At 40.9% G+C, this 16,687-nt stretch overlaps 1 protein-coding gene across 3 annotated transcripts; it reads left to right on the forward strand.

The window, feature by feature from the left end:
• The first annotated feature begins 492 nt into the window (after window positions 1–492).
• On the forward strand, window positions 493–3,853 carry LOC147634683 (uncharacterized). Of its 3 annotated transcripts, none has more exons than XM_086803398.1 (9): window positions 493–975; window positions 1,083–1,172; window positions 1,326–1,485; window positions 1,764–1,934; window positions 2,301–2,368; window positions 2,498–2,696; window positions 2,892–3,008; window positions 3,217–3,374; window positions 3,461–3,853. In XM_086803398.1, exons 1-9 carry the CDS (start codon window positions 574–576, stop codon window positions 3,659–3,661), a joined length of 1,566 nt encoding a protein of 521 aa, XP_086659524.1. In that variant the 5' UTR covers window positions 493–573; the 3' UTR covers window positions 3,662–3,853. The 3 variants fall into 3 exon arrangements, with proteins under 3 accessions (XP_086659524.1, XP_086659525.1, XP_086659526.1); XM_086803399.1 differs by having other exon boundaries at window positions 1,821–1,934; XM_086803400.1 differs by having other exon boundaries at window positions 1,848–1,934.
• Window positions 3,854–16,687: the final 12,834 nt, after the last annotated feature.

Genomic DNA, 16,687 nt, shown 5'->3' on the forward strand with positions numbered 1-16,687 from the left:
ACAAGAGATTTGAAGGCTGATGATAACCAGCATGTGCCTTGTTTTGAGACGGTTTTAATTAAGCTTTATGGGGTCTATTTTTTTTGGCCCTGTTATGAGATCTTTTTAATCAAGCTTTATGTGTTCTACTTTTTGCAAGGAATTTCAATTGTTCACGAATGAGAAGCATAGCATGTCCTTTCTTGGCATGGCACACTTCCCAGTGCACGCTGGCCTCATACTAAAGCGGTTACTCTCACAAGAGAGCTCTTTAATTTGGGACGGCTGGGCGGAACGGGCGTAGTGCTGTGTCTTGCAGCCTCGTAATCTGAAAAGGGTAGAGATGAGAAATCGAGGACGAGTAGCCAAAAGACAAGATCGTATCTGGAAATCCAGCTTGATGTGAAACGGTGGAGCTCATAAATCAAAAGGAGGGACGGAGGAAACACAAGCTCGCCGGTCTCAATCTGATTTGTCTGTATGCGCGTTCCCACTGCTTCATAAGCTGCGCATGCGTCAGGGTAGTGAACTGCCATCAACTCTACGCAATACAGCTAATACGTACAGTACTAGCTAGCGCCCCCGCCGCCCCCAATGGCCTACTGCTCTAGAATTAGCAGCGGTGCGTGTCTATTACCACGGCTGAAACGCCGATTGCCGGGTTTTTCCGTCATGAATAAGGGCGCTGCAACGGTGGTGGTATTGGTGGTGGTGATGATGATGGGCGCTTGCAGCGTTTTGCCGCAGGTGCAAGCACAGTCAAATATCCAGATCACGGCCCTCACTCCTCAAGAAGCCCACAACATGCCGGAGAGCAGCACCGTAGTATCGGTGCTGGCCACTGCCCTACTGGCTGCTGATACTCCGGCCATGCTGTGGGGCACTGTCCCCTCCGACGCCGTCAACGCCATCTGCAACCAAGTCGTGCAGTACGGCCAGTACAGCTTCTCCGCCTCCGTCGCATTTGACGGGGACACTTTCACGCGCAACATGCAGGTTTGATTCCACCCAATAATTTGAGGCCGTCTTGCAGGTTTTGGTATGAAGCTGTGATTGTGACATGAATGAGGGCGCTAATTTAATGGTGCTGATTTGAACTCTAGATCACTGCCTTGGGAGGTTGCGGTGCAAGCCCTGATCATACAGACGGTGTAGAAGCTGTGCTTTTGGACGACGAAGGCCATATCAGTGCTGTAAATGTCTCCCTATGCAATATTATTGAAACATGAAAGAGGCGTTGTACTATGTATTTATCAATATATACTGCCGAGAAGTCATCAAGTAATTTGCTCTCTCCTAGCCCTATGCCCTTCTAACCTAGTCACTGGATGCACGTATGCATGCAGCTCATCTGCCCACAGCAAGGTTCTGATACTAGCGGCTGCGACTTATTTGACACGGGAGACGAACTTACTGCTCTCTACAATGCTGCACGAAACAATGTGGGTGGTGGCGGAGGACGCCGAAAACTCCTCGACAATTGCTTTACCATCGGAACTAGCGAGGGTAAAATTATCGTTGTCGATAAACATGGTTGCCTATGGAATATCGTCTTACCAGCTCTAATTAGGGCTTCTGGTGAATGTTTGTAAACAATATTGGGACCTGTTGTCAAGGTGATGGACGACGTGCAAGGTTCCTGTCCATCCAAGCTAGCTAAGCCTGCCTATTGTCAAATTTCCGATGCCTGGCTGTACTGTCGAGCGCACTAATGAATGTGTTCTCTACCTTTCCCTTTGTGTGCACACACTACGAATAACATCAGGAAGCTCTATTTTTAATAGGTGCATACTATGGATTTCTGGGTGGTATTCTTGTTGGTATTTTCTTCTGCGACGCAGGAATCAACCTTGCTTGTGATGCTGCAGTAGCAATAGCTACAACAGGAGCCGGAGCCGGAGCTGGTGTTGCGTATGCATGCACCGGCGGTCGAGCGAATTCCGGTTGTTTCCCAGGTAATCTTACATTGTAATATATGTGTGTTTTGATCGTAGAGGTAGTCCCCCTTGGCTCCCGAAACGGAGATAGAGAGTTGGAATCTATCCACGCCTCCCTTGCATTAGGAATATATGTTCAGATTGTGCATGGGTAGTTTTAGGACTCAGTTGATTCGGCTGGTCGATCGATCTTGGCAAAGATGCTTTGCTAGAATGAAATTTCAGGAAGACTAGCTTAATAATTATCTAACCTCTAACCTTGGAGTGAGCATTGAGAGCCAGTTGGTCATCATTCCCACGTTTTTCTTTGCTCTTAAAGTATGAAAACTCTAAGGGCCGGCCTGTAATGGAGCATTACTTAGGATTCTAAGTGTCTTCATGCAGGCAATGCGCTTGTGACCACTTCCTTTGGTGCCTCCAAGCCAATGTCACAACTTTCACTAGGAGATAAGGTGCGTATAATTCTATGAATAAATAGAAAATCGACCTCTAGTCCTCATGTTTATATTCTGGATCTCAACCCAATTATTTTGTACTAATGTTTCACTTCTTCTTACTCTTGGCCTAACATCATGACGCAGATTGCCGTTAGAACTCATGATGGCTCGATTGCGTATAGCGATGTATATGCATTTGGGCATGCAGACTCGAACATAACCTTTTCTTTTGTGCAAGTCACCTTACAACAATATTCCCACATCAGTAATGCCAACCATTCTTCATTCAGAAGAACCATGAAACTTACAGCAGACCATTTTGTTCCCACATACATCAATGCACGTACGTGGATTCTATATATTTATCTACACTATAAAAGACATTGTCGCGTGTTATTTCTTTCTTGGCCCTCTTACACAAGTAATATACAATTTTTTAAAAATCAATTAGAGAAAAGGCAAGGTCAGACACACTAGCAATAACGTAAAGTCAAAGGATTGCATATTTATTCATGACGCATATCCCAATGTTTTACAGGGGACTCAAAAATCAGCTACAAACGGGCAAAAGACATCCTTGTTGGGGATCTCATGTTGGCTACACATGATAGCATCACGAAAGATACCTCTACAACCACATATTTTATTGTTGAAGGTTATGTTAGCACATCCAAATACCCTGGCCCTCTTCCCTTAATATATAAGTCAATGTTTATTGTCACGTATTCTAACTAGTCCTAGGTTGGCAATGAAGGATAATGCAAGTGAAAAAGGCATGCCATAAGAACTCATCAACATTTGCTAATAACCCAATAATGGTCATACCAAGTGGCATATTGAAATGGTATTTGTTGCTTCTCTAGATGTCGTGCAAACCATGGAAGAAGGATTGTACAACCCTTTCACTTTGGAAGGAGATGTTATTGTGGATGGTGTCGTTGCCTCTACGCATAGCGAGTGGTTCTTAGATAGCACATTCAATGCAATAGGGATCTCAGGACTTCTTCCACATGCATATCAAGTAAGAAGTTAGGAAACACGGTAGAATAAATATTTCAAAATATCGACAAAGAAATCCCACTAACTCTCAAAACCATGTTTTTCCAGATAATCTTGCTTCCCATCAGGATGGTGTACTACATTCTTGGAGAAGAACGGTATGCATGCCTCTACTCTAAGCTAGATCAAGGCATCGGAGTAATAACAATCGGCAAGTTATACGGTGGCCAAGTTGCAATGCTCACATTGATCACGGCATGGTATTGTGTCCTCAAAATTACCAGAAAAGGTACCAACATTGCAAAATAGCATGACAGAAATAACCTTCTTTTAGCAATCCTATGTAATATCATTTGTTCACAATAACTCATCTCACCAGCCTAGTTCTCAAAATTTCACCTCTACCAATGCTTCTATGATGAGAGATTTGTAGGTCTTTGAGCCGTTAATGTATGTCAACAATAATATCTTAAAATAACAGCGCTATATGTATTGGTATCATTAGTAAATCATCCATGTTGAATTCTAGTTTGGATGGCATGGATACTTTCAGGTTGTGTTGATGCACATCACTATCACACATGGCACTACCTTAAATCGAATTTAGGCATGGACTTAAAATGAGGTTTAAGTAAAGTAAAAACTTAATTTTAAGCAAAACAAACTTTCTTAAAACTTGGACTTCTTGCGATAAGGCTTAAGTAAAAACTTAACTTGAAAAAACAAGCTTTCCTTAGCATTAACTTAGTAGATATATTGTGATGTTGTTTCACCCTAAGTATATTAGAGATTAGCTACATTAACATTACTTTAAAATAAATGAAAGGTTGTATTCTCATTATATTCAATATTGTGGTATTAAATTAAATTATTTAATGTGATATATTAAACTTTTTCTCAAAGGTCACACGACATATCACATCCAAACACATCAATATTTCCTCCATCTACATTCTAGACAAAGCCCATAAGCTTCCAAGACTAAAGCCTGATTGCTCTCGGTGCATGTCAGCATACTTAGGTTGTAGCACCTAGCATTCAGTGCTTCTAGTGGAGGCCAGTAGCTCATGGTGCATGTCGGTAGTTATCGGCATGCATTCCAAGCAACCAGCATACATTCAGTGCTCTTGGTGCATGCCGGTAGCTACCGACATACTCAAGTAGTACCCGGCATGCATTGGGAGTTCTCGGTGCATGTCGGTAGTTATCGGCATGCACTGGAAGCAACCGGCATACATTCAGTGCTCTTGGTGCATGTCGGTAGCTACCGACATACTCACGTAGTACCCGGCATGCATCGGGAGCTCTCGGTGCATGTTGGGAGGTAGTGGCATGCACTGAAAGCTACCGGCATGCCTAGGTAACACCCATCATGCATTGGGTGCTCCAGGTGCATGCCAGTAGCTTCTGATACATGTCGATAGTTATTAAAATACATTAGAAGTTACGCGCATGCCTAGGTAGCACCCATCATGCATTGGGTGCACCCGACATGTCCGACACATGTCGGTAGCTACGAGCATACTTAGGTAGCATCCAAAATGCATTGGGAGCTCCCGGCATGTCAGTAGTTTACGAGCATGCATTAGAAGGACCAGCATGCCTAGGTAGCACCTAGCATGTATGGGTGCTTCTGGTCCATGATGTCAGTAGCTCCTGATGCAGGTCGGTAGTTAGCGGCATGCATTGGAAGCTATTGGCATGCCTAGTAGCACCTGCCATGCATTTAAAGATACCGGCTTGCCTAGGTAGCATCGGCATGCATGCCGGTCGCTACCGGCATACTTTGGTAGTAGCACCTAGCATGCATTGCAGGGATTTAATATTCACGTGATCACAAGATTTTTTGTGATAATAACACATGTGAACAAGTTATTCACATGTTCTCATGTTACTGTTCACAAAATAACAGGTCACTTGCCATTTGGGAACCCCTTAAAAGCTTGGCTACACATGGGAATAAGCTATTCACATGTTCTCATGTTACCATCTTCACATAATAGCAGGTCAGTGGCCACCTAAGAAGATTTTTTATGCCCGACAAAGATAAATTTTTTAGGCCCTTATGAAAGCTTTGTGAATATAACATGTGATCACAAGATTTTTTGTGTTATTAACATATGTTATTAACATGTTTACATGTTCTTGTTTACGTCAGTGAAATCCCTGATGCATTGGGTACTTCTGTGCATGCTAGTAGCTCCGAGTGCATGTCAGTAGCTACCAGCATACTTAAGTAGTACCCAACATGCATTGGGTGCTCTCGGTGCACGTCGGTAGCTATGGGCATACTCAAGTAACACCTGCATGCATTGGGAGCTCCCAACATGTCGGTAGTCACGTCACGTCAGAGGGCTCTTGTACATATTCACTCACAATTATATATAGACTCACTGACCTATTTCATGCTGGTGGGTAGTTTTGCTCTGATCTCAATGTAGGGTAGGAAGTAGGATTATACTTGAGTTTCAAGGACTAGACTCCGAAAAAATGTCAATGATGTAAAAGAGTGGTTCATCTTTGTCCTTGCTAGCTTCTTGTAGTTCCTCTTTTGTTAGGTCTAGCCTAGTAGGTGGTATAGGAGAAGTTGACGTTACAAGATCAGTTACCTCTGCTCTAGGTGGTAAGGTTCTTTACTACCTTGTAGCAACTTCGAGGAGTTGATAGACCAAAAACCCATGGGTTCTCTTTTCATGGTAGCATCTTTGCCTCTGTATTGTGTACAAAACCATGTGTACAGAACCAGTGAACCTTCAAAATGACCTATATAATAAACATGTTCTCAAATTAGCACCAAACATGTGAGAGAAATAATCAATTTCTAGAATGACTATACCTATTTCATAAAATGATAATTAACTTCATATATTCTCTCTAGATCCCCAACATAACCGAGCTTATTATCAAGAAGGTTCGTGTCATGGGCACTTGCATAAGAATGTTATTGAAATGATGTAACAATGCACGAGTCTTGAGTAAGATGTATATCATCAATCCTTTTGACTTGAAGATGTTGTCCATAAGGCTACATACTATTATATGCCGAAACCTAAAATCACAAGCGTAGAGAATATTAACATCACAAAACCATGCACATAGAATACTGGAAGTGTGGGCCATTTCATATCTTACCTCCTTCTCACATCCGAGAGTGAGCTCAAATTCCTCACGTGTAACTTGTGCATCTTCTCCTTGTGTCTTTTTTATTCGCTCTTGTATCCATGTCATTGACATGGTGGGGGTCACCCATTGCCTCTTTGATGTTCTTCACATATTCTCTTGCCATTCTTTGTCATGCTCTTCAATCCATTTTTGTGTACATTTTGAATTGTAGATCATGAAAATACTTGAATTCTCTCATTCATCATGATCAAGACGTATTGGTCCACATATTACCTCTTATGATAATTTACTTGATTCTTCTATCATCCAAACATGGGGAGCTTCCTCATCTCAACAAGCTGCAAGTACTCACAAAGATAGTACATGCACTCGTGATGCAACCATCCCTTTGCCATATATCCTTCCGTCCTTGCCCTCTGATGCACAAAACCCTTCAAGACTCCCATTAATCTTTCAACCCAAAACATCTATTATGTGCTTACAACTCCAACAAGCTCCACCTCCGCAACAACGAGGTGGATAAGCACATGGACTTGGATGTCAAAAAAGGATGAATACAACTCTTTTTCCATTAAGCATAGAAGCTCTATGCACTCCAACTTTTTTTGTGGAATCTCCTGAGTGTCTACTTCCTTTGACGTGATCCACTTGGAAAATGATAAAACACTAATCGATAACTAACTTCAATTGAAAAGAAGAATCCTAAATACATTTTTGAAGGAGCAGTTCCTTGCAAGCGACCCAAAATGGTATATGATGTCTGGAGTTCACTCGGTTAAGCATCCATCAATTACAAGTGGCAAGATATGCTGCAAATAGTCCACCTTTGACATTAGTATCCATACAAATAACAAATGTCAACAATAAGATAAGAGACGTGGCCTTTGTTTAGAAAGTTATGCTAGTCAGGTGTGTTTAATCTAGAAAGATTGTTATCCTCCATAGTAAACATGTTTCGTAGAAATGATGCACCATAACCTGTAGGTGTATGGATCCATCTCATCCTATCATTGATCGTACTCATCTCGTGCTTTGTCAGTAACCATGGTGCACAATGATAAGTCATCTTTCTTGTTTTAGGACTTAGTATAGGCCATAAAGATGGTTTATAGTTTTGTTCCTTCAAATCTACCCTCGTAGCTCTATATCTTTGATACCTACAATATGTTTCGAAAGCAAATGTCCAACATTCTTGAGGTGTCATCAATTTTTTCCCTTTGTACTTGTGTCCTTGTCTTCCTCGTCGCTTGTGAACTCAGCATCTGGATCTATGATAGGTCCAATTGTCCGTTTTATATACCAATCCATAGAAGTCATTTGTATAGCGATCGCTTCACTATCAATCCTTATTCTGAAATGTCTTGCCGGTTCAATTCCTTCCGACAGAAATCTTATATATCGGAGATATATATTCTTGCCAAGATTCTTGCTATATTTTGATCATAGCTAATCTCTGCATGGTGGACATGCCTTGTACCCCTTTGTTAATAGACCTACGAACAGTCGAATTCTTAGTGCAATTATTATTTCACCTCGCTTCAAATCCAAACAAAGTAACTGTAATTGTGTACGTGTACCTCAAGAATAATGTAGCCAAGATAGTGATGAATAGTCCATGTTAGAATGTTGCGAACCTAAAGCCTAGTTTGTAGGCTTGGACATGTCAACCACTTTTATCCCTTTCCAAAGTTGTTATAGATATTTGATGAGAGTGGTGCTAGGTACACACTGATGTCTTTGACTTTTTGTTTTCCTACATCGAAGTATTGTATCAAGTCAGAGTTTTCAAGAAGTATAAACATATCAGGTGGATACAATTTCGGACCATGTGGCTTGTGCATGTACCTAGAATTAGTAAACTCAATATTAGATGCTCCTTATTTATGGACATGAATGGTGGTAGGTTGTAATTGATCAGCACCACTAGCCAAGTTGACCACTTAGTTGATCTATGTGAAAATGGATTGATTCCATCGATACCATCACCAAGTTTTAAGTGATGGGGTTCTTGAATAAATTATAGCCATGTTCTATCAATGTGCTTGTAACATACCTCCGAGATTAACCAACTTATAATTAAAGATAATCTTAATCTTAGGATACTACAAATTTCAATAATGAATTCCAACACGTTTTCAGCAGAGTAAAAATTCAAAGTGTTAAAATTAAGTGAAAATTCAAGATTCAATTTTCAATTAGTTAGTGTTTTCAAAGAAAGCCTTTAAGTGTGTAGATGGACATGCAAATAGAAGTTTGATTTAAAAAAAAGTAAAACGTGATCTATTTTTGAGTTGTTCGAGTGCAAAGTGAGGCACTTGGCAGTTCTTATGCTAAAAGCAAAACTTTGGCCATTTTGAATTCTCTCAAAGAGACCTTAGAACTGATTTTTAGAGAACCATCATTGAGATATGCTTTATAGAGCATTAGAAGTCCTAAAACTTTGTATTTTTTACTTTTCTTTAATTCTAAATAGATTGATTGAAAGATACTACTCTCCCAAAGAGACCAATCTCAGGCTTTGCCTTAGAAATCGCTATCACTACAAGAGAATCATTGTTTTTCGACGCTTAGTTCCCACACCTGGTCACGTCATCGATATGTGCATCGAAATAGGTGTCAAAATATGCGTGGAAAAAGACATCAAAATATGCGTGGAACTTGTAGTTGAAATAACAATCGATTTTTTTTAAAAAAAAATTATATATAATATTTGCTAGTTCCCATCGTGGAGTGTGTTTTAGCCTTCTCTTTCTACCTCTTTGCAAGCATATGTGTCTATGAGAGAAAGAGAGAGAGAGAGAGAGAGAGAGAGAGAGAGAGAGAGAGAGAGAGAGAGAGAGAGATGATCAGAGAGAAAGAGAGATAAAGAGAGATAGAGAGAGAGCTAGAGAGAGAGATGATCAGAGAGAACCAGAGATAAAGAGAGAGAGAGAGAGAGATAGAGAGAGAAAGAGAGAGGGGGGGAGCTGAGGGAGAGAGGAGGGTATAACTTCCATCATGCTCTTTGAAGGAGAAAAAATGCTAGCTCCTCCTCCTCTTCATCACACTAAGGTGCAATTAAGAAAGTGCTCTAATTTACAATGAAATTAAAGTTCATCATCGACTTGCTCATCCTCAGCGAGATCCATGGCTCCAAATAAATCTATTTCTTGAAATACTCCATCATTGTTGTCAATTGGTGAAACCGATTGTCTTGTAGTAGAGGAAGGTAATTCATCCATGTCGTCATCCTCTTCTAGCGCTAGCATGAGGGCTCTCGATGCATCATGAGCATACTCAGCTTGAATCTCTTCTTCTTCTGGATTATCTCTAGTGTCTGTTTCTTGTTCAAGATGTATTTGCTCAATGAGTACACCTTCATCCGATCCTAATCCCGTGTGAGCCTCACCTACTTCCTCAACTAGTATGTCTTCTTCTTATTCTTCTTGTTGTTCAATAGGTGCTAGTGGTGTATGCTCAACCATCACATGATCTGGGGGGAGTTCCTCAGCATCTCGCAAATAGTCAACTACTATTTTCACCTCTTCAAATATTTATTTTCCATGTAGATTTATTTGGATCACAAAGAATCATTTATGGTCTCTCGGGTCTTCCACAAAGATGACTTGCTCATAGTGCTGTGGTAGCACAAATGTGTCTCTTTGGTCAGTCCATATCTTTGTGCGGTCTACTTAAAGAAATCCACACTTGTCTTTCCGTACAGTTACTTGCACCTCTTGAGTTACCAACTTGAACCATTTCACATAAAAAATGAACATATCAAACTTTCTGAATCCAACCTTGATAATATCTTGGATTGTTCCACAATAATCTAGCATGCCTACTTTTGTATTGCCATTACTTGCACTTGAACGACTTTCTTACATGAAATTAGCCTTCACACCACAATTAAATGTTGTTCTCTTTTTATCTATTCCTTCTACTCGAAAGTGACGTCCTCGTGACCAAATTGCCCCAAACTTACAATACTGCAAGCACAATAAATAAGTACTTTTATTGTATAAATTCATGAAAGCATAACATAAAAGACAATGCGTAGATATCTCTAACTCACATACATGGAAATCACAACCATGCGTAAGCTCCTCCTCCTGATCACTTATTGATTCACCATTGCGTTTAGCTTGTAGTATGGTTTGCTCGAGCCATTTATTAGAAGGAAAATCTCGAAGAAGTGCAAGTTCTGTTGGGTATGATAGTGTGCAAGTTGTTCGACTCCTTCTAAAACTCAAACGAGCTTAGTCCCTTTTAGCCTTCACCAAGTTATATCTCTCGATCCATTTCTCCATAGCATGTGAGTTTAAGATGCAAAATTTATTGATCTCCTCACAAAATGCTACATCCATTGTTCTCACAAGGCCTTTCCCTTGTCGCTCTTCCCCAACTAGTCGATCATCTTTTTCTTGTGTCCATAATCTTGGCATATCGGGATCAGACGTACTGAGAAATTCAGTTATATATACAACACTACAAGGGATCAGGCTCATACCCACGCTCCTAGCCGCTAAAAATGTGGAAAAAAAGTAACGGGCCCGTGTATCAGCGCGTGTATCATCGCGGCCAGAGACATGCATGTAAAAGTGCATGTATTGAAGCAGTTAGACACGCTGATACGAGGGCGTATACACGCGTTTTGTCAGTTTAGCTGCGCTTAGACGTGCTGATACAAGGGCGTATATACACGTGTTTTGTCATTTTAGCTGCGCTTAGACGCGCTGATACAAGGGTGTATATACACGTTTTGTCAGTTTAGCTGCGCTTATACACGCGTATTTCACAGAGTATCCGCGTATATACACGCGACTTTTGCAGAGTTAACGCGTCTATACATGCGAACAGAGAGCAAAAGAAAAAAATCCAGAGAGTGCTATTTGGTACCTGAATGCTGTTCCAGCATTCCAGCACCCAATAGCACTCTTTGGATTTTTTTTTTTGGGTGCATTGCACCATCCACGAGGAAGATTTAAGACAAGAATGACATGAATGCATACATTGTTTCAATACACAATTCAAGATAGACATGAATGCAATACTATCAATTCACGATTCAATATTACTATCAAAATTTTATGTGTACACATATATACAAGGGAGTCCATATGTTGAAGTAGCCCATGGCTTCAGTTACAAAAATATATATATAACCATGATCAGATGAGCTCACATCGATCAGAATATCCGATGAGTAGTGCTCACGTTCACCCTCTACAGTGGCGGCGGCAGGTGGATCATCAACAGGTGTAATAGCAGCTTGTGCCTGTTCAAGTAATATATAGTATATAAGTATATAAATATGTAATTCAATAAACCAAAATCATTCATTTAGAGTTTTCAAGTACCTGTTGACCGTATGGTCTCATGGCCATCTCAAACTGCACGTCCGTAATACGTCCCTCGGCTCTGAAGAGGGCCCACATGATGTCACGTCTGCTATGCTGACCAGCGTACCCAGTATCGTGGGCTGTGGGCTTCCTCCCCATAACCCGTTACTGTATCATAATCAGCATAATTTGTAAGATTAAAACAATCATAGAATCAATGAATTAAGTAAACAATCAAATAAAGTGGCAAGATACTTACGAACTCTGCCTCCCACGACTCGACACCACCAGATCCGAAATGCAAAGATCCAATGGTCTCCATCTGGATCCGTCGTGCCTCCACATGCTGCCTGTTCTTCACGCCACCCTCTGCTCGTTTCTTTGCCTCCTTCCACTCGCATTTGTGCGCAGTGGTAGGTTTCTCGGCAGGATAGCCACCCGCAGCTACATTTAGCCTATCATCATACGCGAGTTTCTTAAGGTGAGATCTTTTATTACTTAAGATCTCCCTTATTCGCGTCCTTCCCCATACATCCGAGAATGTCGCATGTGGGGGATTGGGGTACCAACTATGTACAACATCTATCACCTCCCCAACTAATCGGCTATTTTGATCTTTAAATCTAATAAAACAATTTCTATACAAGTTTGATACTACCCCACGCATGTACTCCATTACCTCTTTCCCCCTCGCATCCATCACTACCTCGCCCCTATCCGTCACATCATAGCAGATCACTCCCTCCACCTCCCTCACCTCCTCCTCATCCTCACTGTCTCCTCTAACTCTTCTCCCTCTATCTCCTCTCTCACTGCGTGCCCTACTACCTCCCCCACCAAAGCACCCACCGCATCGTCCACTCCCACTCTTCCTACTGTGGCGTTTGCTCTCCTCTGTACTGTCTACGTGACTCTGACTGTGAGGGAGTACGTGATGGTGGCTATGAGCGAGTACGTGATAGTGCCTGGGAGGGTGTGCGTGAGTGTGTCTGGGACAGGGTATGTCTCCTTGGTGGGCGTGGAAGAGGAGAAGCTGCATGCCATCTTGTCGAACTCATAGGCACAGACGGCAGTGGAGTGACATGGATACTCGGGGGCGGGGTATAGATACCAGGCAATCTAGGAGGAGGATGGGATACATGTACTCTGTAAGCTCAACTGGACCAGGATGGCACCCAAAATGATTTAGCATCTCCATCATCCAAGTGTCGTACGCAAATGGATCGGATGAAGAACCTGGATCCATGAAGAATCTACAAAAATAAAAGTATATACATGATTGCATCAAAGCACAAATGCAAGCTAGCACATATTATTTTGTGAAGGCAAGCCACATGCACAAGAGAGGAAATCATACAAGTGTTACAATCTTGTGACAAAACTCATACAAGTGTTACATATGATTTTGTGAAGGCAAGCCATATGCACAAGAGAGGAAATCATACAGATAGGATCATCTCTCTGAAGAACCTGGATCGCAAGCATGGGTGAAACAAAGTTGCGTGTATACACCTGTCCAAAAATGCGTGTATATGCGCATGAACATCTGTGCAAATAGCATACACGCATTCATACACGTGTTCCTACACGCGACTTGCGCAAATTTTTTTTTGAAAGTGACCGACCTCCAACAAACTGTCCTTATAAAAAAGGCCCACTGTCACAATCATTCACAAAAGTACTACCAGAGAACGGAGACAATCTCATAAAGAAAAGAGACAATAGCATAAACAAATGGAAGGAAAGAGACAAGACAAAAGACAAACTGACTCACCTCTGAAAAAGTGAGTCTTCTTTTTGGCTGGTTTCCTTCACCCGTGTCTGCTCCTTGTCTGCTCCTTGCACTTAGGTTTAGTGCTCTGTTGGAAGAGGCGACGACAAAGGAGAGAAAATCTTAGTTTGAAAATGTTTATTTGGAGAAGGCGAGTTATTTTAGGTATAGACAGGTCGTCTCGTGTGTAGCAACGCGTGTATTTGTGCGTGTATAATAAATCAGCCACGTTTATACACGCGATTTTAATATGTAGCCGCGTTTATATACGTGATTTTCAGGATGTAGCCGCATTGATACACATGATTTTAAGGATTTAGACGCGTTGATACATGTGATTTTAAGGATGTAGACACGCCGATACATGCAATTTTAAGGATGTAGATGCGCTTATACATGCAATTTTAAGGATGTAGATGCGCTGTTACACGCAAAATTTTTATACTTTCATTAAAAACTAATTATGATTTTGTGTTTGCTCTTTTGTACATAGGATGTCATCAACCTCCTCAAGCAGTTTTGGTGAGGATGAGACAATGCGTCATCGTCATCGTAGGCCTCCCTCCTCTCGTGACAGTTCGACTTAAAAGCAGTGTTGATGTGGACAATGCATGACTTTCCAGGATACAGCGATTATTCTGGTAAGAATTCTAATTACCTCCCTACTCTAATACTATTGGCTATATTAATTATAACTATTGACTTTATTATTCTAACTTATATTTATATTTTAACAAGTTTGAAAACATCGGGTAAACATGCATGTCCTGTTTGTGGCCCTTCGTTTTAGTACATGAGTATGCTGACGGTTTGTGTAAGACCATATTCGATAATCATCATCGATTTCTCCAGTCAAATCATCCTAAATATGTTGCTAGTAAGAGTAACATTCCTCCACAAACACTTCGTGCAAAAGATTGGAAGCGTATTTGGCAGTCTACAAATATTCTTCCTCCAAATGGCATGAACAGGTATAGTAATGTTTTTCAATCTTGTTTTGTGTATACTCTAATTGGATTAAAGATCACATAGAGCAATCCCTTGTGTAGGTACTCCATTTTTTTTCGGCTACCATATTGGACCCATCTTAAGATCAACCATCTTCTTGATCCCATGCACATCTTCAAGAATGTGGGATCTGGTATTTGGGAACATGTTATTGGAAAACGAGACAATGTTAGCGTACGGGAGGACTTGCGGGTCGCAAGACGCATGCGTCAAGCGAGAAGGGTGGGCACGTTCGTCTTCCGCCTGCACCATGGATTATATCAGAGAAAGAGGAGAAGCAGGTAAAGTAGGCCATCACCACTTTGCGTACTCCCACTGGATGCATGAGATTATTGAAGGGAGCCTTTACAACCACTAAGAAAAGAGGCGTTGAGCAACTATATGGGTTGAAGTCCCACGATTGGCACAAGATGCTCCAAGAAAGTGTTTTCCAAGTCTTGTACGTTGAAATTAAATTTTGTAATGCCATAAACCATACATACATGTGCTCTTTTGTGCGCAGTTCATACTACCTACTAGCATCGATCATTGTGCAAATAAGAGTTTGAAAAAATGTATTTATAAGATGGGCGAGCTTGTGAGGTATGTAAAACCCATGTCAGATCACCCTTCATTATACCTTGCAAAATGAACGTGCATGAGGTATAACGTACTATTCATTTATTTTTCAGATATGTTAGTTCCAAAGCAATTGATCCAGCCATGTTGGATGATGCACATTAGGAAAAAAGGGAGCTCATTTTGGGGCCTTTTACGGTTTGGAAAAATAAGCTCTCAACCAATCAAGAGAGGGCCAACGTAACATTGAAAATTCACAAAAATAAGAGAAAATAGATAAAAGAAACAATACTTTATGTAGGTACAAGCGTGCTACATTAATGTGGAGATTGGTTTTTTATTCTCACAAGATCTTTGGACATGAAGATAGAATCTAGTCTGACATTTTCTCTGACAAGGGCCTTCCCGCTTCCACCTTCCTTTGAACTTTGAAATGTTGTGCTGCCTTTCCTTCGAAAGGTCCACCATTCTACACCACTGCCTCATTGTGCAGCAGCCTCTTCTTTTCTAAAACTACTCCCTTGATCCTGTTTGGCTTAGAGTAAGATGTTTCTTGTCAACTGTCTGTCTGCCCACTTTCTCTTTCTTGAAACTTCACTTTGTTATCTTGTTTACATTACTTTGCTGTTGTTACAGATTCACAAGGTCTCCATGGTGAATAAAAACTATGGCCGTTCTTGTGGAAGGTTCTTGTGGAAGACGCTCTGTGGGATGATAATGCTATGAAGGTAGAATTATACCACACATCCTTACCCCGTCGACCTGCTTCTTCTATTTCTTCGGTAGAGAATTCAAGTACAGTCAAAAAGGAAGAAACTTGGAAAAGGTTTAGTGTTTCAAAAGGAGCATGGGTGCTCATGCAACCTAACAAAAGAAAGAGACCCCAGACAAAAAACATTTTCTTGGCGTCATGGAAGGGAAGAGTACGAGATTTTAAAATCACCAGAGGGAAGATATCGGTGAAAGAAGTTTTGATTCAGCATGTGTACATGCATAAAGAACCTGTTTTGCGAGACTATCCAAATGATCTTCCACAACACAGGCCTAATTGTATATTTTTCTATTGTGATTCTGTTCTTTATGAGGTGTATGGATTTTTAAGATAAAGCTTTCTTTCTTTGCTTATTGACATTCTTGTGTTATTTTATTTCAGATTTATACCCTTCATCGTATGAGACATGGCAAAACATCGATTGTATTCTGGGATTTATAGATGTTTTGCATGGATCGATATAGGAGAACAACAATACCAAGGTCGATGTGCAACAGAGCTAGCTCAATCGGGTATATTTTTTACTGATCATTTTTATCAGTTTTTGCTGGACAATGCTAACACACATGGTGTGTTAAGCAAACAAGACCTTTCGGCATGGAATTCAGTGGATTGGCCTCTCCCACATTTTAGTGTTACAGAGGCATATAGGGCCAAGCTTTTCAAAGAAGTACAGAAAGCTCTGAGGCCCAATATTTCCACAAGGATAATAAAAATTTCTTTATGCATGCCTCTCACAGTTTTTGTAGACTTGTTTAATACCTTTCCAGTGAAGGTTTCAA

Source organism: Cibotium barometz, chromosome 10, assembly GCF_041138505.1.
Source record: "Cibotium barometz isolate CiBa-2024 chromosome 10, ASM4113850v1, whole genome shotgun sequence".
Lineage (NCBI taxonomy): Eukaryota > Viridiplantae > Streptophyta > Polypodiopsida > Cyatheales > Cibotiaceae > Cibotium > Cibotium barometz.